Source organism: Typha latifolia, chromosome 8 (assembly GCF_019914945.1).
Source record: "Typha latifolia isolate L0001 chromosome 8, TyphaL0001v2, whole genome shotgun sequence".
NCBI lineage: Eukaryota > Viridiplantae > Streptophyta > Magnoliopsida > Poales > Typhaceae > Typha > Typha latifolia.
The window spans coordinates 13,080,295-13,101,461 of record NC_133093.1 but is presented as its reverse complement, the minus strand read 5'-3'; the positions used below and the strand labels follow the sequence as shown (position 1 = coordinate 13,101,461).

Here is a 21,167-nt window from a genome sequence, read left to right as displayed (position 1 = left end):
GGACCGTATTATGGGCTTCTCGATTTGAGCCCAAAAGATTGGCCCAATATGGGCCCAACTCGATCGAATGAGCCCATTTTATTTCCATTTGACTTTGCACTAAAAATTTGATGACGAAAAGAGCTCAATCCGACGGGGCAACGCCGTTTCCTGTTCGGAGACAAAACGGCTGACCAGTGGGGTCCGTCCAATCGACGATGAAACTCCTTGGAGGAATATCCACCGTCCATCTTCTCAGCGCCGCGCCCACCTCTGCAAACTCCCAGAAGTCTCTTCCTTTTCTTTTTTATTCTACAGGTTTCGCACACCATCCCCTCTTCTCTCTTGGTGGGAGCTGAGAGGAATCCCCAAATCGCCTGCCCCAATCTAAGGTACGAATTACTAAATCCCCCCTTTCTTAGTAATATTCGCGTACAATTCTTGTCGCGTTTTCTTCACGTTTCTTTAGATTTGGATCAGATTCAAAGCAAAACTGGAATTTTGTTTCTAGGGTTTGGATTTTCATCTAGCTATTCGTTTCAGTCCAAGAGACGGAACTCTAGCCTTAGATTTCAACCTCAGATGGTTATCATTTGGTAACATGAACTTTTGATGATCGGAGAAGGGGGGCAAAAAAAAAAAACTTTTCTTAGATGTTGGAATATTTGGGCGAGCTAGGGTTTCCGATTTTTTATACCTTTTGGGTTCTCTTGCAGGAAAAAAGATGGGATTTTTCGTGGGGCGATACGAGGTCTAGGCTCATTAGGGGGAAGAAGGGCAGGGGAAATTTATCGATTGGGATGGCTGATGAAGGCAATGAGAGCAGAAACAGAAGGATGGATCTGAATCTTTATCTGGGTCCTCCTCGTTTGCCTTGTATTCGCAGTCTTGATATCGGTTCAGACCTCGCTCTTAGTTCGCCACCCATGACTGCTGCTGGAGATAGCCGACTGGATTCTCATCCTCCATACTCTCCATCCCATTCTTCTTTCACTCCTCACTTGCCTCGCGTTGATTTGAATCCAGTGCCCCCCGTGGATGCTCCTCTCAGTGCCGAGTACACACCATATTTCCCCTCGTATGAACCCTATAGTGCATCGTATCCTTCCATTGAACCGGCCATTCAGGATGATGGAGAACCAGATTCTCTGTCTCAGCAGCTTCTGAGGAGAATGAATGCTCAGGTTTTGCCAACTGTGCAGGAGATCGATGAATCCGTTGCCCAAGATGTGGAATCTCATTTGGCATCTGCTCCACCCACTCTATCCCAGTTCGTAGGAGATTCACTAGCCACAGATGATGTGGCTTACTCCCCGCCTTACATTACTGGCTCAACAGCATTCTTGCAACCATATGCAGCCCCAGAAGTTAATGATGAGTCTGCTTTCAGGTTTTACCCGTCAACTCTCATGGATACAGGTGAATTGTTGGGCCAGAATGGTATGTCCTCTTCCCGGCAAGATCACTTCCGATCCACCGAATCGCGTCTCAGAAGATTGATTGAGTTAAGGGCCAGGCGGTTTAGATCATCACTTCCTTACGGGAATGAAAGGAACTTTTCCTCACCATCTCAGCCTACTCAGCAACAGTTAATGCAGGATAGGGTGAGCTCTCAAAGACCTTCAGAGTGTAATAGGAAGGATAAAGTACCTATTGAAGCTATTGTAGTGGAGGCTTCAGAAGCAGAATCAGAAGAGAAGAAAAATAGTGCTGCTAGCTTTGAGTGTAATATCTGCTTGGATATGGCTAGCGAACCTGTTGTTACTTCCTGTGGTCATTTATTTTGTTGGCCGTGCTTGTATCAGTGGTTGCATATCCATTCTGACCACAAAGAATGCCCTGTCTGCAAAGGAGAGGTAACTGAGTCTAATATTGTGCCTATATATGGCAGAGGGAACTCGGAAACAAATACAAAGAAGAAAATTGGAGAAGATGCGGAAACGGGTATTCAGATACCACCAAGGCCCCATGGGAATAGGCTTGAGAGCTTAAGGCAACAGGGAGAGGGAATTGCTGCTTCGTTAAGACGCCTTTTAGATCACCAAATGCGTACTAGGTTTGAAGGGCATGCAGACCCAACCTTGCAGGAATTCTTCAGTATTGCTCATCCTAGATTTCTAACTAGGTTGAGAGCAAGAAGAATGCAGAGGGAAGAGGTAATAAATCCTGATGTTGGGTCTGCTGATGGGGATATTGGACTGCATAGGAACATAACGTTGAACTCCGTAAGAAGTAATACAGTCTCACTTCTTCGAGATGGAATCAATCCTTTGCATCAGCTTCCGCTGTTTGGTATCAGTGGTACAGAAAGATTAGCTGTTGACCTTGGTAGGACGACTGCACGATTTGCTAGTAGCAATAACCATTACGGAGCATCGACTTCTTCTGTCAATCCTCCAAATCCAGAGCAAATGATTGGTAGGAACATCATGGGAGCAGCATTGGCTGCAGATCAGACCTCTGCTTCGAGCACCATGGGGGTGATCCAGGGGGTTGTTGCTATCTCTAATAACCCAGGAGAACCTAACAGCGCCGGGCCTTCTAGATCCCATAGAAGGACAGCAAGAAGCAGCACCTCTGGTTCTTTCGATGTAGACGGGGGAGCTCTTCATGCGCGCAAGAGCCGAAGGCTAAACTGATTTCTCGCTTTCACTATGCTGTGAAGAATCACAGAGCAGATCTGCTGGAGTGGATGTGTGTTTTTACCAGTATTGCGTCATTTTTCCTGTTTGATAGTCACAAGTAAGCTTGTGAAATTTTTTGTTGTTTGCTTGTTTGTTTCTATTCCCCCCGTTAAATTAAGATATTGGTCAGAACATGTACACTGAAGAACGTTTATACATTTCTGAGGATAAGTTTCTGTACCATAGATGTGCAATTCAATGGAAAGAAGAAGAAGAAAATATCAATTTTTTGGTCTGAATTATTACGACTGGTGCTCTTACTGTTTCCACGCGTAGCAATGGAATTTTATCACAAGAAAAAAAAAAGAAACTTTTGCTGCTGGTCAAAGTTCATAGATCCCTCAATTTAGCCTCCACGAGTGGGAATGAGACTTGGCTCGCCAGAGGTGTTTGATGAGTTTCAGGAGTAGAGACTAGATTGAAACGCAATTCGCGTTCATGATAAAAGATTCCCGTAACGAACGGGAATTATCTTATAAAATATCAAACAAACAGCCAGCACTGAGAGATTTGTAAATTTAAACATCGGAAGCATCGCAACAACTCCATAACAAACAACTCTCTCTCTCTCTCTCTCTCTCTCTCTCTCTCTCTCTCTCTCTGCATGCGTCCATGGCTTCGTCCAAGAATCTCCTGAAAGAGACCTCCATGCCTTTAGTCCAATTCTTCCATCTTGGTATCCCAGCCTTCATCACAACTTCCATCCTCGTTGTGCTCTTCGTGTTCTTGTTCTTCTTCCAGGGCGGGAATCCCCTCATTGGGTCATTGGCTTTCAACCCGCTAGTCCTTTTAACAGTCTCCGAGTCTCCTCTCGTTGCTTCTCCTTCCACTGCAAACGAAGCCCATCTCTCCTCTCCTCCTCCAAACAACTGCACTTATACCCATCTCAACCCTGCTCCTCAGGACCAACCTGATCTTGTAAACGATCTTAGCCTCCTAAAGAACAAGAACTGGAGCAATGGCGAAGCAGAGGAAGGAGAAGAAGACCCAGACGGGGATTCCGCTTCTTGCGATCTCTTCGACGGGCGATGGGTGATCGACGACTCTGCGCCGAGTTATCCACCGGGGTCGTGCCCGTTCGTTGACGGCTCCTTCGACTGCTTCAGGAACGGGCGACCTGATCACAACTACACCAAACTACGGTGGCAGCCAAAAGACTGCAGCATTCCAAGGTCAGGAATCTAATCTACATCTTTGGCCATCAAATTTCTCGGTTTTCGCGTCAGTTGCAAAACCAAGACACCAACTTTCTTTCTTCTCCTTGCAATCCATCAAGAACGGAACCACTTTATCTTCTCTAACGGATAAAAAAAAATTATAACTGCCAATGTGATATTTGATCGTATAGGCTGGAAGGGATGAAAATGCTGGAGATCTTGAGGGGAAAAAGACTAGTATTCTTCGGGGATTCTCTAAATCGGAACATGTGGGAGTCATTGGTCTGCATGCTGAGGTCCACCTTGCAGGATAAGAGTAGAGTCTTCGAAGCCTCGGGGAGAAAGCAATTTAAAGCAGAGAATTCCTACAATTTTACATTCATCGTTGAGTTCAATGGCTCTCCTTTTTGTGTTTGATCATTTGATCACTCCGAATATTTATTCAAATTCTCCGTTTTGGAAAAAAAAAAACAGGATTATAACAACTCGATCGAGTACTTTCGATCGCCGTTCTTAGTGGAGCAATCGGAGCGAGTGGATTCAGATGGGAGGAGTATGGAGACACTTCGGCTTGATCTGGTAGAAAGCTCATTGGAGACGTACAAGGATGCAGATGTGATTATATTCAACTCCGGCCACTGGTGGACTCATGAGAAGACTTCCAAAGGGTAAGAACGTTGAAGCTTAGAAAGAATCCAAAAGTAGTCAAATTTGTTGCAGTATATAACTATGTAACAATGAGTTTCTTAATCCGATAAGCTTCAGTTAGTATCAGGAACACTTGCTGAAATATTTGGTAATCTCTTTGCAGAATAAACTTTTACCAGGAAGGCAATTACTTGCACCCACAGCTGAGTTCATATGATGCTTACCAGAAGGCAATGAAAACATGGGCCAGATGGATTGATGCAAATATCGATCCAAACCGGACCAAGGTCTTCTTTCGAGGTTTCTCCTGGACTCATTTTAGGTAAAACCTTTGATTCCAATTAAGAGACTAATTATTTTCTTTCTTTCAAGAATATTGCACTAACACTATTTATTTCTTCTTTCTCCTCAGAGGTGGCCAGTGGAATTCAGGTGGAAACTGCGACGGAGAAACTGATCCAATTACAGACGACAAGCACTTGGCAAAGTATCCAGCTCTGACCAAGATCCTTGAATCAGTTCTCGAGGAGATGACGACGCCGGTTCTCTATCTAAATATCACAAGAATGACGGACTACCGAAAGGACGGCCATCCTTCGATCTACAATCTCCCCGCGGGCCGCAGGAAGGCCGGAGCAATCCAGGACTGCAGCCATTGGTGCCTTCCTGGGGTCCCTGATGCATGGAATGAGCTCCTGTATGTGATGCTTTTGAGAAGCTCAGGGGATGAGATCATAAGCAGCTTCCAGTGAGTGAATGAGTTAGTGAGTGATTAATGGATGACCCGGGAAAATTCAAAGTGTACAGTTGTTTTCCGGAGACGTAAAAATATAATAAGATTCTTTCAATTTTTTTTATTTTTATTTTGTCATAAGGAACAGATGATGAATGAGATAGAACTTGAGTAGACAACTCTGTGACAATTCAAGCGAAATTCAGGTGTGATTCAATCATTTGATTAGTCAAAGATGAAAGGCAACAAAGCTAACAGCGAAAATTTTGTTGATGTATTTATGACTTCAACAAGGGGAAAAAAACATCTTCATATACCCACCAAAAAAAGATTCAGTACTTAAAATTGTCTTTCTTTATGAGAAAAATAAACAGCCTACTTTCATTGCCGAAGATTCAAAATTAAATTATAAGTTCGTCACTTCGCTTTGCCTATCCCAATAGGCGATCAACATGCTGTGCCACAGCTTTGGCAAGGTTATCAGCTGCTTCCTGTGTTGATCCCTCCGCATATACGCGAATTATATCCTCTGTACCAGATGGACGAACAAAACATCTCCCACGAGGATATTTGGCTACATCAACCACAGTCCTGGGTAAAAAAATATTCCACAAATATATTTTCCCACAATTAGAAAAGCTTACCTGTCTCCATGTCTATCAGCTCTTGCAAACCGGAAGGCTTCACAACTCGCGTTTCTGCATTTGCTGTAATAACAGCACTTCGATCTGCAACTTTTACCTGCGTAAGAAATATCAGCAAAACAATGAGCTGGAAACTACTAAATAAGGGATTTCTCTTGTCACTTATTTTTTCATATACCATCGTGGGAAAATCGGTATTTCCATACAGATTCTTGACATGTCGATACAGTAACCATATTTATCTGCAGTCTATATGGCTCACATCAACTTTTATGCATCATGGGCTACTGCTTGAAACCTTGTCGTCATCTTGTAATTACCATGTAGAAACACATGGTCTGACTGATCCTTGAAACAATATTGTGATTTTTTTTTTCACTATATATAGCAAACTTTCCCCTGTGTCCCCAATCTTGTGGAACAACCATCTACTGCCTAAAAAAGTCAATGCCAAACTGATAAAATTAGCATGACCTGCAACAGGATGTGGGGGAGTATCGACTGTTTTTTATTATGTAAACATTTCGATTAGATACAAACTCTCTTGTTTTTTATTGCCTAAAGGCCAATTTAGTTCCATATAAGATATGACTGATATTTTAGGTTCTACCTGGTCCTTTGTATTTCATTTCGGGCTGGATCACTTTTAATGTATATATGGGAGCCTAAGATTTAAATTCTAAGAAAAGAACCGTTGGAGAATGAATGAAGGTGGCAAGTTACCTTCAGTTGTCTACTAGGCAGATCATGGTAAAGTTCACTCCACTTCTGGAATGACCACCTCATGTATTGCAGAATAGCTTCAACCAAAAGCAATCCACTGAGAGCATCTCCTACTGCTTGATTAATCAACTGACTGACTGCCAACAATCTCAACACAGCCTTGTGACGCTCAGACCCTGAGACAGACAGAAAGTCACCAAGAAATCAGTATATCAGAATGCCAGAGATGCCAGAGATACATAGTGAGAGAGTCATGAGTTAACCTGCAGAGGTAGAAGCAAGCTCATTACTCCTAGACTCCAACAGATATATAAAACTTTCTGAGAATAGTACTGTCCCATGCCCGTTGGCCTCAAAATATATGCCAATGTCATACTCTGAAGCTTTCTTGTGCAGATATTTCACACCTGTTGGAGTGAATACCACTTCAAGGCCCAGCTGCTTGAGGTAGTCGGTTGATGCTCCGTTTGCATATGCTGTCTGAACAATGCCAAGCTTTGCAGGCAATTCCTTGCTTAAGTCATTATCCTTCTTATTAAGAATGCCTAGTTGTTCTTTGATAAATATCGCAAAGAGAGAGAGTATTTTGTCTCCATCAACAAGATCAATCCTATTGTTACTTGCTGACAAGACACGGAAATACACAAGCCTGTCAGCATCACCATCCAAACTTGCACACCTGAAATGCTAAATTGCACAGTGCACTTGTTATTGCTATTTAACTAGCATACATAAAACTCCAATAAATGGCAAGTAGAATAGCTGGAAAGTAACATGCAGACGTATCACCTTGTTCCTACATCATCAGAGCAAAACCCACAAGGAACAACTTTCTCTTTCTGCACATAATCTGCACCACACCCCTCATTAAGGATTCCTTCTCCTTCCTTTCCCGAATTTCTCACATGAATCTCAAGCCCTGTGAGCATTTCTTTCAGCTCCTCAAGTTTCGCTCCACCAACACCATTTGCTCCATCTACAACAACTTTGGTATCTGCCCTATCCTTTACTGTTTCCTTTGGGACCAAATCCATCAAGCACCTATAGCCAATAGAGTAAGTAATCAACATACATAAATGTGATACCTTAAGTTTGATACTTCTGTAAGCTCCTTCAAAACAAACCTAAAGGATTCGGAGAGTTGCTTAAAATAATCAGTCTCAGTTGCCTTTATGCCTTTATTCCTACTCCGAACCATCCAATGAAGTTGAGGAGTTGTCAAGATTCCCATATCAATTGCGATAGCACCAATCATGGCATTAACTCCCTTCAGCAGATGAGTGAGTAATTGATCATCCAGTTTAGATATGAACAAAACATAGCTATGAGTTTGATACAACATACTTGTTTTGCCGCTTCAAGGAGAAACTCTCCAGTGGGTCTTGTGTCTCTTCCTAATAATACCTCAGCAGAATGAACTCCTCCTAATGGAATATTCTCATCCTTTGCAAATTGAAGCACCAACTGTCAAAGAGATCTTATTTTAGCACCATGAGGTGAGTAAAAAATAAGAATATCTAGGGCAAACAATAAGCAAAAACAAAATGGATGCCCTTTACTTTATTCTGTAAGCCATCATCAGTTTCTTCTAGAAAGTCCAACATTGCTACGTAAAATCAATTATCCGCTGCCCAAACTTCAGTTCTACCGGCAGGTAATTCCATAGATCAAGTTTAGCTCAACTTTATCAGAATAGTTGTTTCAATGCAAAAACATAAATTAACATAATCATATTGCCAACGAACCAAAGACAATCGAGGGTTCACAAAAATGTAGAACCCAACAAGTCAACCCTAAAAACGTATATGGCGTCACTTGAAATTTCCACGGCTGCATGGAAAAAAAAACAATAATCTTTTTCCCTATATTACAGCACGGTATTCCACTCAATAAGATATAAAAATAAGGGACCAAAACTGGCATCACAAAAAACCAGAAAAAGATGCAAACTATAAAAAAACATAATACTCAGATAAATAATTTGAAGGGAACAAAAGAGAAAATCGGAGGAAAAAAAGAGACCAACTTGAAGGAGGTGTTGAGGGTCGGGGGCATTGGCGAGCGCGTCGGCGAAGGGCTCCCAGCTTTGGGTCATCATACCGCCGTCGGGGTCTGCGATCTTGACGCCGTTGTCGGCCACGGGGTTGTGGGAGGCGGTGATCATAAGGCCTACGACGGATCCGGTCTTGAGAGACCTCAGCGCCGCAATGATTCCGGCGCGGAACACCGTAGACGACAGGATCGATCCATTGCATCGGAACCCGGCGGTGCCGTACGAGAACCGAACCCCTACAGAAAGCCCAAAAGGTGAGATCCTTCGAAGGATAATAGAGATCAGAGAGAAAGGAGATAGATTGGGTAATCAATTGCACCTTGTGGGAGAGGGAAACGGGAGCCGGAGTCCAGTAAGAGAACGCGCTGCTTGTCGTCAGCCATGGAAAAGACTGCGGGAGGACGCCGATAGCCAAAAAGGCCTCTCTTTTAACAAGCGTTTGACACGAGGGAAACACGTGAATCACTTCAGTGTAGACGTGCTTCCACGTCTTCCGGTCGATCTCGTCATGGGCTCATGGCAAGAGCTACGTTCAGAGTGTTGTCATCCGATTGAAATGAAAACAAAATAGCAATTTTCTTCTATAATAAGTGCAAAAACAAAGTCGAAGAGCAAAACCAATTATAACCAACTATTTCTCAAAAAGAAGAAGAAAAAGAAAAAAAAATCAATACCAAGCAATCGCCATTAATACGAACTTTTACCCTGGCAAAAGATTTTTGCATGGAAGAAATGTGTGGAGTGTTTGCTTATGTACATTATAATATAATATAAATAGGCTATTCCCCTTTCCTTTCTTGCAGAAATTTTCTGTCGACAAATGAACTGTACATGGAATTCTAAGATGAACAAATAATAACTACATCCTCACTTCCACAATATCCCCATCTTTGAGCTTTGTGTGTGGCAAGACAAGCTGGCCATTTACCAGCACTAGCTTTCCTTCAAGGCCAATCCTTCCAGCAGCATCAGCAGCAGTGCTACCGGAGCTCATCCTCATTATCTTTCCATGGGGCCAGCATATGATCACGACTTCGTCAAGGCCTGCTTTATGGGATCGCCCGTGTGAGGTCGGCTGCTGTTTTTTTTCTCCCAAGGATGCTCCCCGACTCACTCGCTCTTCCCACTGAAGCATCTTCCTAAGTAAGTGTACCTAGTATCATTTAAAATAAAAAAATAAAAAAAACAGCTCATGGGTAAGTCGATCGTCAGATCCATTTCGAGACTAAGGCTACAAACTATACTTTGAAATTTAATTTTAAGATCTCTGAGACTACAAATGAAAATAAGTTACACTACGCTATCTATCAGGCTGATCGAATAAAGCACAAGTTCTGAGACTGAGGGATATGGCACAAAGAACAATGTTTCGAAGGGGATGTATATACTGAGATGACCATGTAATTAATTACCTTATTCCTGACACCATCATTTGACGGAGTTGAACATAGAGAACTGAAGTTTGATCTCTCAGTATAGTTTGAACCAGAAGGTACGGTGAGGATTTCTTTACCCTCAAAAACAGCAGACACAACCATCCAGTACTCGGCCTCCTCTTGTTCTGTTAAATCGATTACTTGAAGGAATGTAGGTAGCAGGCGCTCAAATTGGTCTTGCTGTAGGAAATGTTTGATGCAAGAAAAGAACAGAAGAGTTAGTACATGTGGGCCTTAAATTTTCGATTAACCATTGGCATCTCAAAGTTTGAGAAAGCTTTAGCACTAACAGTGAAGCAAACAAGTTCATCTATCAATCATAAAGTACTCTGGCCATGATACTTTATGATCTCGATGGACAATGGTAAGAGGTCAATTAAAAAGTATCAAATCATGCACCTTATGGTACATCCCATCTCGGCATAATGTGTACTTCTCAAGGCAAGTTGACCAATCACCATGTCCTGGTGCAAACCACCATTGATCAGAAACCTGAAAATTAACTTGTGTCAGAGCAGACCAAACAATAGGAGAGTCTTCGCCAATGTTAATGCACAGAAAATTGATGCTGAATGATGTTCACAACTGCTTACAAATCAAACTGTTCTGTCATCTACATTAAGCAAGATCACTAAGCATGGAAATAATTCTGATTCCAAATGAAAACAATTTCAAAAAGATAAAATGACTGGCACTGCTTCAAGAAGCCCAAATACTGATTACATTGATACATCCTAATAAGCAAATTGTATGCATCTTTTCGTCAATTCAAATATATCAGTGCAATAGTGGTGCTCTTCCACGATCATGTAGATATGTTGGGAAACTACTGTTACCGTAAACATCAAAGCAAGCAAGACAAACAAGATTTGACCAATGAAACAGATATTTTCTTAAACTGGATCATATCCACCTGATTGATATCCCCCTTGTGCAATCTAAATTTTAAACTACTGGAAAATATTGATATCTGTAGGTTGTTTTCTTAAAGTAGAAATCATCACTATAGAAAAGTCTAAATATTGTACCCATCAAATAATCACAGGCAGGAAATATCCAAAAACATTAATTCAAAAACTTAACCTTTTTATAAAGGCTAGCATAAGCTTCCCAGCGCTTTGTCTGGAAAGAAGATCTCCGTTCCGCTACAGCTTCAGAAGCTTCAAGACCAAAACTAACAGCAACAAGCAGTTCTCTTCCACCCTTATCTACACTGCACTATCCATTTTAAATCGTCGAGGTAAGCAAGGCACAAACCTTCAACAGTATTTGAATAAATTTGCAATCAACATTGAACCTGACAATGACAGCTGCAAGTAGATGGCTACCCTCAACTCTAAGGACAGGATGTCCGACTTTCATGCAACTGTACTTCCAGGGTATGTCATCCTGAATGCAAGGCACATCCTCTAAGCTTTTTGATTCGCATGAAGAAGTACAGATCTTAGAATCACCACTGTTTGCAACTTCGACCTTATTCTCCTTATACAGCCAATGAGCAGCGTGCCCAAATTCAGCATGTTCGTGCATTCTCTGTACATGAAATTGTGCTCCATCAGTATTGGCAGAACTTTGAGACAAATTGCATTCAGAATGCTAGGTAATATTATCCTACCTGTGTTCTTATTTGAACCTCCAAAGGTGACTTATCAGGACCTTCAACTGCAGTGTGGAGAGACTGCACGAACAAAAGCAAATTAGCAGACAGAAGAGATGATGGGGCAAAGTGAATTTGGAGGGAAAAATAGGAAAGGAAAAAAAATACAGATAAAAAGGAGCTACTAAGGTGAATTCCAAGAAATTCTTTAGTCTTCATAATTATAGAATCTCTACAGAATAAGGTGTTCTAAGTTAAATAAATTTGTGCACAACTTTCTTAGTTTACAGACTATTTATTTCAGCCCCTCACATAGCTCAATTTATTTTCAAACAGGTCTGCAAGACGATCAATGCATGCAGATTAGGGGTGAAAACGGATTGGATAGTGCTCAACCCATATCTGGATCCATATTTTTAGTCTGAATACGGATTCAGATACGGATAGTGCTCAACCCATATCTGGATCCATATTTTTAGTCTGAATACGGATTCAGATACGGATATTGGACGGATAGCAAAATTTATAACCATATCCTAACTAAATGAATACGAATAATTTTCGGATAGATGATCGGATCTTAAACGGATATTGATTGAATTTAAAATAATTATAATATTTTATTTCGATATAATTAACACAAAATTATTAAGAGTTCTACAACAAATAATTTTTTTGCATGTCAAATTTATAAAATTAAAGAAATTAATCTCTATATATAATATATAACGTATTATTAGTAACAATATTAATATTTACTATTTAAATAAGCAAACTAAAAACTGTAAATCATTTAAAAAATATGCGGGTAAACGGATATCCGATATCCGTATCCGAATCTGAAAAATATATCCGACCCGTATCTGAATCCATATCCGATTTTTTTTTAAATTCTATCAGTATCCGAATCGGATAGAAATTTTTTATCCGAATCGGGTCGGGTCGGAGTTAATCCGACCCGTTTTCACCCCTAATGCAGATACATACATACTTCCAGCTTTCTTACGTGTTTTTTTCTCTTATTGAACAAGTTGCATTTGGATTGGCATTCTTTTACCAAACTTCTGCACCTCAAACCTACATAACACCTCACTACGTCTATATCTTGAATCCATTATCATCAAAGTAGGCATGACATTGTTAGGAAAGAACCATGAGATATCCTCCAACTTGTTCTGTACTCCCAGTTCCCTGAACTAGTATTTCCCTATATGCTTCTTCATCGGACATTATTCTCATTTTCTTCATGTAGGACTCTACTAGCTTTCAACCTTTCAAAAAAAAAATAAATGTGGCAACCAGATATGATACTTTAGTCTTCACAAATCACAACAAGAGAGCTTAAGACATGGTGAAGAAATAGCAAATACATATAGTGTAACCAGTCAGCTCATCATTACACAAAAATGATTTTAACCTGATAACCACTAGGCTTGGGATTGACAATATAATCATCAAATTCTCCATCAATTGGAGTCCATAGCCTGCAGAGAGATAGAGGATACCACAATCAGTGACATTGGACAGATAATAAGTGATTTACTGCTTCCGTGAAAACACACTGATAAAACTGCATAGCAATAGTTGCTAGAAAAAATTATGCTATATCAAGTATATTGGTCAGAATTGGCACTGGCATTGCCTAAAATGCTCAAAATATCGGAAAGTATTTCAAAAATCAATGTGATAACTTTATTCAAAACATGTCATATGTCAGCTGATCATAGTTTCAAAATATTATCTGTTACATCAGAGAACAGCAAGCAGTAATTTCACTGTAGCTTCTTACTCAGTACTCTGTTATGTTTGGCACTACACCACATGAAAGCACTCATGTACAGTGAACTATAATAAAAGCATTTCGTGTTCCACCTGTGTACAATGTCAAGGACACTGTAGCAACTCCTAACTGCAGGTCCATGTAATGCCCCATTTTTGTCACCAACTATCACCCTCAGAGCACGAGCATCATAGACTTGCCTAATACCAATATCTTTCCGTTTCATCTGTTTCAAAGAAAATATGAGAACAAGCAAATGGACTTACAACAGCATCTTAAACCAAGAGAAGACAAACTACATCTACATCTACATCTACATTAGAAAAACATAAATATGACACTAAATTCCAGATAATTACTTCTTACTACAAGTATAAGTGAAGACAGTGTTAATTCGACAACTGCTCTAAAATCTTAAACTATTAGAGAACGATGATTTTAATATTTTATATTTAACAATATCCCTCACTTCAAAGCTGAAATATTTTGATGAGCTTAAGAAGTGAACTTACTTTAAATAGAGAATTTTATATTTTAAGCAAAAATGGGTATGATAGAATTTGAACTCATGACATCTGTGTTTGAACTCGCCAATAAAGCTTAAATTAGAAAATAATAATTTTCATATTTTATATTTAATACTTCCCCTCACCTCGAGGCAAAAATATTCTAATAAGCCCAAGAAATGGGCTTGATTTAAATTGATGAAATTACAATTTTAGGTGAAGATGTGTATGACAGGATTTGAACCCATGACATCTAACTCTAATACCATGTTAACTTACTAATTACTTTAAAAGTTTAAATAGTTAGACAAAGAAATTTTTATATTTTATAATCTAACATTCTCCCCCACTTATGAACTTGAGACATTTTGAGAGGCATAAGAAATCTACTTGAATTAAATTGATAGAGGTTTTATATTTTTAAATAAAAAATAAGTCTAACAAGGTTCGAACTCAAGACATTCGCTCCAATACTATGTTAAAGTTGTTAACTCACCAACTATATTAAAAGCTTAAGTGATTAAAACAATTATTTATCTATATTTAATAGACAATGATGCATATGATTTTCTCAACTTGGAGTCCAAGAGGAGACCGATGTTTTTGGTAACTCTTAAGAGATGGAGACTCATAAGCTAGACAAAAAAAGTGCATGAAATTCTGCATGAGAGATTTAAAAACCAACTACAAGTGAGAAGATTGATAAATTGTGAGAGAGGCAACTTTCACTTGTAAGTGCCTACTTACAATGCTGTCACCTAAAATGAGACTTAAAACTCACGCTAAACTGAAAATGATCCTGCCATTTTGGAGTAAAGATTTTCTATTCTTTATCTTCTAGATGAGTTTCTAAAGCAGATTGTTTCCTACTTTTCTACATGCATTACATATGAGTTGTTTACTAGTGGATCAAGTACTTCTGACATAAGGCATCTTGGAACATTTTTAAGGTATTAGTCTACCCTGATTGTAGGCATACCCAAAGGCCTTCCTCCAGGACACAGCAGGCCATTAATGTTCTTTATACTTTTTATCTTGATTCCCTGCAGTCAAACTTCATCATGGTTTCTGCAATTTCAAATTAAAAGCTACTGCTATCTTGCATGAGACAACACTATTATGTTAAATTTTTTTCAATGCCTAAGGGATGTGGTTAAGAATTGGAATTTGAAACTCAAGCAAGGGTGTTACAAACTTACAATACATATATTACACATCTAATGTTTAGTCACGTATGTGGTTGAATATATATCCCATACAAGATGGATATAGTGTATTTTGATACCTTGCAATAGATACTGTACAAGCTCTTTAATCGACTAGACAGAGTTACTTCCATCCCTGGAATGTACCTGAATAGCATACGGGCAGAATTTGTCATCTATTGATAGGTTAGTAGCTATATTTTTTTACTAAAGTATATAGAGAAATTATTAAAACTGAAAATGGATGTAAGAGGAGCAAGTTGCATGCTTACGAGGTTGATATTAGTAACTCTAGCTCAAGCGCTTCCTCGCAAGCAGCTAAAGATGCTAATGCAATAGCAACATCATTCACAATATTACGCTTTAATACTGATGCTTCAGAACATTTCCTGAGATTATTAAGACTTTTAATGCGCTTTTCTCGATCCAGCAACATATCAAATGGCAATACAGCCTGCAAAAGGTCCTGCAGATAATAAAAATGGAACATGAGCATTAAGAATATGTAATAAGACAACAATACATGATGACAAAAGGAGATGACTGTAATGAATCCAAGAAACACTATGCAGAGTAAAATATGTCACCCTTAAGCATCTTATAAAGCTAATATTAATATAATTCTTTACTGCATCATTATTAAGCAAGGTCCGAACTCAAACTTTTGTCTAACAAAGCTCTTCCTAAACTCCACCTTGGTTCTTAGGCGGCACAACTTGTTACACTTATCATGTATTCTACTTGAAAATATGATTGGTATTGAGAATCTATATATTTTAAAGGTTAGTATGAGTCCACAAGACAGCTGTTACAATAGGAAGATACAGATAAAGGATAAGTTTTGCAGGACTTCTCTACTAAATCATTACATAATAATAATACAGATAATCAGCTACAATATTCTTATTCAGCATGAAGAATTAAGAAACTAGTAAATTAACCTAGTAAGTTAACTCACAATGTGTTTCCTCAAATGATAAGAAAAAAAGTCTGCACTAATACGAATCAATATATATAATATAGTTACATTCACATTGTCCTCACCCTTAGATCTGCCTTCTCTTCATCGGATTCAAGAGGCCAATCATAGTTGGACATCATTGCACTATCTCCCAGTTGGGTAACAAAGCCAGTTCTCATTGATGATCTTCTCAAACTTCTAGATTTGTTGGTAGGATTCCACATGGAAGCAAGCTCAGCTCGGATTCTCCTAAAAGCGTGAGGCTGCATGAGTTCAGCAATGTAATGACTAATGAGAATTTTATGGACAAGAACCTTCATGAATAGAAACAATTCCCACGCATATGTATCAATATAAATGAATAAAAAAAGGAAAGTGCACCAATAAAGAACATGCTTATATTTTCATTATATGCTGACAAACTTCACTTTCACAAGAACAACGTTATTCATGCATCTAAATAATTAGCCAAACTGCCAAAGTAGGAACTTTTTCCTCTCCCTTGGGCTCAATCTCTCTTTAACTCAATATAAGCGGACACTAGAAATCCATGAGAATTTACCCACCCCCTTGACAGTATCCCATTTCACAGTAAATTTTAACCTTTACATTCCACAGATGAAGCAATATATGTACCTGACATAAGATCTTGTTAACCAGGTATCTTCAAGACTTCAACCATCATAGATAATATTATAATATTGTTGACCAGGTCACTTTGGCTAGCATATCCTGATTTGTCAGTGACTTAATTTAAGCACAGCATTGACCTAGACATTTTGACGGTATAGGCTCTAAAAGACTAAAACCACATGAGCATTAAAAAAAAACAATTCTGATATAATCTAGAAAGAGGTTGATTTTTTTGTTTGCTATATTCATGTGAGCAAAGAGAGAAAGAGAGAAAGCAGTCAATTGACAACTAAACCCAATGAAATGTGAATTTAAATGTTGCAAGGAACTACGAAGAACTACATATGGCTAAAAAATAAAGGAAAGAAAATTTTCCACCATTATATCTCTAACTTAGTGGGAACCAGCCATTATAAAAATGAAATATCTTCTAATTCTAACCATATAACAATACAATCAAATTTCCAGAAAGAAACATAAAAACTGTAACATCAATATTAATAAACTCTTTAATAACCTCAAGTATAAGTGTAGAAATTTCACAACCTCATTTTTCACAGTAGGAATGGAAACACCAGGTCTTCATCTAACAGTTACATGTGAGTGCAGACTAACCAACAAGAATAGAACTAATGACAGACCTGAAGGACAGCAAAGCACAAGTCTTCTAGCTCAGCTTTTAAAGCCCAAACTCCCAATCTAGAAGCAAGTGAGCACCACACAGCTAATGTCTCCTCAGCAACAGCCTGAGCTTTGGGCAACGACAGAGCATAACTGAAATTGTATGACAAACAGTAGCACAGAAAGCATTAGTATACCTAGTAGAGAACTCAAGATATTTGATATACACCAGTCCGAAGTTCAGAGACATTTATTTGATTCTGTAGATAAACTTGTAGAAATGAAGGCACAAAAAACTTACAAAATAATACAACTAGGATAATGTTAGAATTGTTCACGTAAAATAATAGAAACCTGGCACTATCTTACTAATAAACCACTGGTAAAAGTTCAACATTCTATTATAGTCATGAAATCTTATTATATTGTAGAACTTTAGCAGAAAGTACCTAAGAACATGCAAGTTATCACTCTCTTATAATATCCACATCAAATTCCCTATTCCATTCCCTAAACAATTTAAATATTATTTTTATTTATACTTGCTTTATATTAGTTGTTTAGAAGTTATATTTTTCGAAGCACCATCATTGCACTTAGAGAGAGAAACATTTTTTTAAAGGTAGCGAAGCTACATTGTTACTCTATTCCTTCTCTACATTTAGAGAAGCACTGTAGCTTTTCTCAAATTTAGGGGATGGGTTAGAGAAACTGATGATAATGCTCTAAGAAATTAGTAAAAACAATTTCTTCCACAGCAATACAACTAGATTGTAAAGTATAACAGAGAATATAACAAAAAAAAATATTTACTTGGTTATATTTTTCTCTTTTCTCATTTCAATTTTCATAACCATCCAAAAGCACATAACTTTAGCAGAGATGAAATTACCACTCAAAAATGCTACAACAGAAAAAGTAGAAAATTTAGATATTACTTCACCACTAGAATTTCTAATTTAGTCAATAAGCAAAAGTAACATGAGGTAAACAATCCAACAACTTATCAACCTCAAGCAACAAGTTTAGTAGGGCATACATGGTTCGCATGTTGTGTAAACGATCTGCCAACTTGATGAGGACAACACGAGGATCATCAACCATACCCAAGAGCATAACTCGTAGATTATTTGCCTAAGAAGATGCAGCAATTAAGAAGGTATGCATAGATCAAGCTGAAGTTCTCTTCAAAATGTAAAGAATACTTAGAAGAGGAAGCACACCTCTTCAGAAGTAAGAGTACTTCCACTAACAGTTTCCCGTCGATGTCTGCGCAATAGCTGCACATCGTGAATATCAACATGAACAGGATAAGATGAAAAGTCTAAAGGAGTAAAAGATGAAAGTCAGCCACACAATCTGTCAAAAGAATCATTTGAGGCACTAGTTGTTGCAACACTTATTAATTTATTATAGCTTTACACTTTAATACATGTTCCATATGGAGTATTTTGCTAAAGTGCTGCAAATATATGTTCCATATGATGTGTTTAAGTGCTGTCAATACTTGGATGCTATATAATTGAGTGATGGTTTCCATTAGTTCGAGTCTTCTTAAAGTAAAAACTGCAATAAGATAGAGAATACCATTATACTTAATGATCTCTAGCTTAAAGAAGCGGTCTGATGTGTTCCCAGCAGTTGTAAGTTAAATAGAGAAGCAGCTTATGTTGCCTACAGCAAATACTTTTCACAAGCAAGGAGATTTGGACCTATCCAAGTTCCTACAAAAATTTGTCTTAAAAGAAGCAGAAGAAAACCAAAAAGAAAGAAAAGAGCCCTCAATAAAGTTACTGTTCGACGGAGACAATGTTCAACAACAAAGAACAAATTAGAGAAAACCTGATTTATGTAGCTTAGTTTTGAAACACCAGCCACCAGATGGGTTACGTCATCACCAAATTCTTCTTCTATGCTGCTGAGGTTCTCAATGGTGTCATCAACTACATCATGAAGAATTCCAGCTACAATTGTGTTTATAGCCTGCGATTCAACATTTCTTTCAAATGAAAGAAGTATAGATAAAATGATTCATGAAGGCATATTCATTAAGAGAAGATGGATTATCGCCTACCATGCAAAGTTTAAATCTTAATAATTTCGAAAGAAAAAAGAGCAGTATGCATTAAAAACAACTAAATGGAGGGAAAATGTACTCTTTTTCCATTTGATGGAACTAAAGCAGCTAAAATCTTTCCAGTATGAATACAATGTGTGACATATGGCTCCCCTGTTTTTCTTAATTGGCCAAGGTGAGCTCTGCTTGCAAATGCAATAGCCTTCTGCACCTGCAGTCAAGAATGGTAATACATAAACCAATGAAGTGAAACTTGGAGGCATCTACGGAGCACATATTAACAGACCTTTGGATCCTGAAAAATTGGGTATCCTGTTACATCAACTCCTTCAATAACAAGAGTATCTGCAAAAGATAAAATTTATTAAAAAACACACACGTAAAAACAAGAAATCAGAACACAAAAAATCCAAGGAAAATTTTTAGCTCTACATCTATGAAGAGTCAATGCCAGGTAATAAGTGAGCTTAAAAGGAGAGAGAAAATAAAGGTTAACATGGATAATGAATCAAATTTCCAAGGATAGAAGATATTAATTTCCCAATAAAGTGACAAAAACTCCTAATGCTTAAATTTTCTTTAACAGAGAATCCTGAATTTAATTGGCATAATTCTGATGCTAGGCATATATGGCAACAATTTCTGATTTATCGGAAGTCAGTCATGCCAAGGAATGATGGAATCATTGAACCTTGGACGATCCCTGGCTCCTTATAGCATTGATGACCTCTTCTTGAGTAGGACTGTATCAAAACTTAATCCCCTCTCCACGTAAGATTCAAATTTCCTAATTCCAGAATCCAAAGGCTAACAAAATATACTCTTATCCGCATAGGATCGCAATAAATATCCTAACACAAAAGGCTAACGGCATTCACAAAACCTCGCAATATAACTAAATGGAGAAACGGACCAGGCTGTTCCTCGACCCGAGGCCAGAGGAAATCGACCTTGGTGGAGAGGCAAGCCCCCGAGGCGATCGCGACCGCCGTCACGGCCACGTGCGCCAGCGCCGAAGTCACCGCCGCGTGCGCCGCCCCGGTGCCTCCGCCGGCGGCAGCCGCCGCAGCCGCTATGACGTTAGCGGAGCCGATCGACGCGGAGACGGCCAGCCGCGGCGCCACGTGGCCGAGCACGCATCGGAACCGGACGGATCCCGGCATCGCCACCGCCGCCGCCGGGAGCAGGAGGAGACGGGAGCTTCTATGGCCAAGCATGGCGGAGCTCCGGTGCCCTAATTTGCCGCAAGAAGAAGGCATGATCGGATCCGATCCTTTTTAGGGCTTTTGCTCCTCTCTCTCTCCCTCTCCTCTCACATCGGAGATTGACGAAGTCGGAGACAGGAGCGAGCCGAGAGAGAGAGAGAGAGAGTGGTTCTCGACGGGTCCGATTACTTTGAGCTTTCTATGGACGCGAACGTTCCCACATCATTGAGACTTTTGTCGCCACTTATTTAACAGTGATTCTTAAACAAGAAATATTATTTTGATTTTTGTGCATCGGATGGTTGTCTCGATCTCGGAGACTGTGGAAAACGGCGGGGAACAGCAAAACACCGTTGCGCGGGCTATATAAACGCGCCACCTCAATGAACGAACGTTTGACCGGGAAAAGATAAAAGACCTGACGAGTTTTTACCGAATTGACCCATTATATATATATATTTAATTAAAATAGATTGTATTTTAAATTTATTATTAAATAGTATAATTTACTGGAACACTACCAAA

At 39.0% G+C, this 21,167-nt stretch overlaps 4 protein-coding genes across 5 annotated transcripts; 2 read left to right on the top strand and 2 right to left on the bottom strand.

Annotated features, from left to right (window-relative positions):
* Positions 1-231: 231 nt before the first annotated feature.
* Positions 232-2,902, top strand: LOC140793970 (uncharacterized). Its single transcript, XM_073145771.1, has 2 exons — positions 232-371; positions 696-2,902. Exon 2 carries the CDS (start codon positions 780-782, stop codon positions 2,616-2,618), a length of 1,839 nt encoding a protein of 612 aa, XP_073001872.1. The 5' UTR covers positions 232-371; positions 696-779; the 3' UTR covers positions 2,619-2,902.
* A 373-nt stretch (positions 2,903-3,275) lies between these two features.
* LOC140794403 (protein trichome birefringence-like 4) lies at positions 3,276-5,325 on the top strand. Its single transcript, XM_073146414.1, has 5 exons — positions 3,276-3,835; positions 4,012-4,204; positions 4,295-4,488; positions 4,632-4,790; positions 4,881-5,325. The coding sequence occupies exons 1-5, from the start codon at positions 3,276-3,278 to the stop codon at positions 5,218-5,220; spliced, it is 1,446 nt and encodes a 481-aa protein (XP_073002515.1). The 3' UTR covers positions 5,221-5,325.
* Positions 5,326-5,453: 128 nt separating this feature from the next.
* On the bottom strand, positions 5,454-9,178 carry LOC140793482 (phosphoacetylglucosamine mutase). 2 transcript variants are annotated; one of them, XM_073144978.1, is made up of 9 exons: positions 8,941-9,178; positions 8,595-8,857; positions 7,913-8,032; positions 7,693-7,835; positions 7,358-7,609; positions 6,832-7,247; positions 6,569-6,744; positions 5,846-5,942; positions 5,454-5,775 (listed from the first exon to the last, which is right to left on the bottom strand). In XM_073144978.1, exons 1-9 carry the CDS (start codon positions 9,002-9,004, stop codon positions 5,633-5,635), a joined length of 1,674 nt encoding a protein of 557 aa, XP_073001079.1. In that variant the 5' UTR covers positions 9,005-9,178; the 3' UTR covers positions 5,454-5,632. The 2 variants fall into 2 exon arrangements, with proteins under 2 accessions (XP_073001079.1, XP_073001080.1); XM_073144979.1 differs by having other exon boundaries at positions 8,591-8,857; positions 8,941-9,147.
* Positions 9,179-9,308: 130 nt separating this feature from the next.
* LOC140793481 (uncharacterized) lies at positions 9,309-20,983 on the bottom strand. The gene is made up of 18 exons (XM_073144977.1): positions 20,351-20,983; positions 19,724-19,782; positions 19,517-19,648; positions 19,203-19,343; positions 18,584-18,640; positions 18,400-18,494; positions 17,381-17,513; positions 16,190-16,369; positions 15,418-15,611; positions 15,226-15,292; positions 13,527-13,660; positions 13,072-13,138; positions 11,673-11,735; positions 11,355-11,590; positions 11,141-11,270; positions 10,457-10,549; positions 10,034-10,237; positions 9,309-9,774 (listed from the first exon to the last, which is right to left on the bottom strand). Exons 1-18 carry the CDS (start codon positions 20,694-20,696, stop codon positions 9,481-9,483), a joined length of 2,625 nt encoding a protein of 874 aa, XP_073001078.1. The 5' UTR covers positions 20,697-20,983; the 3' UTR covers positions 9,309-9,480.
* Between the last annotated feature and the right edge of the window lie 184 nt (positions 20,984-21,167).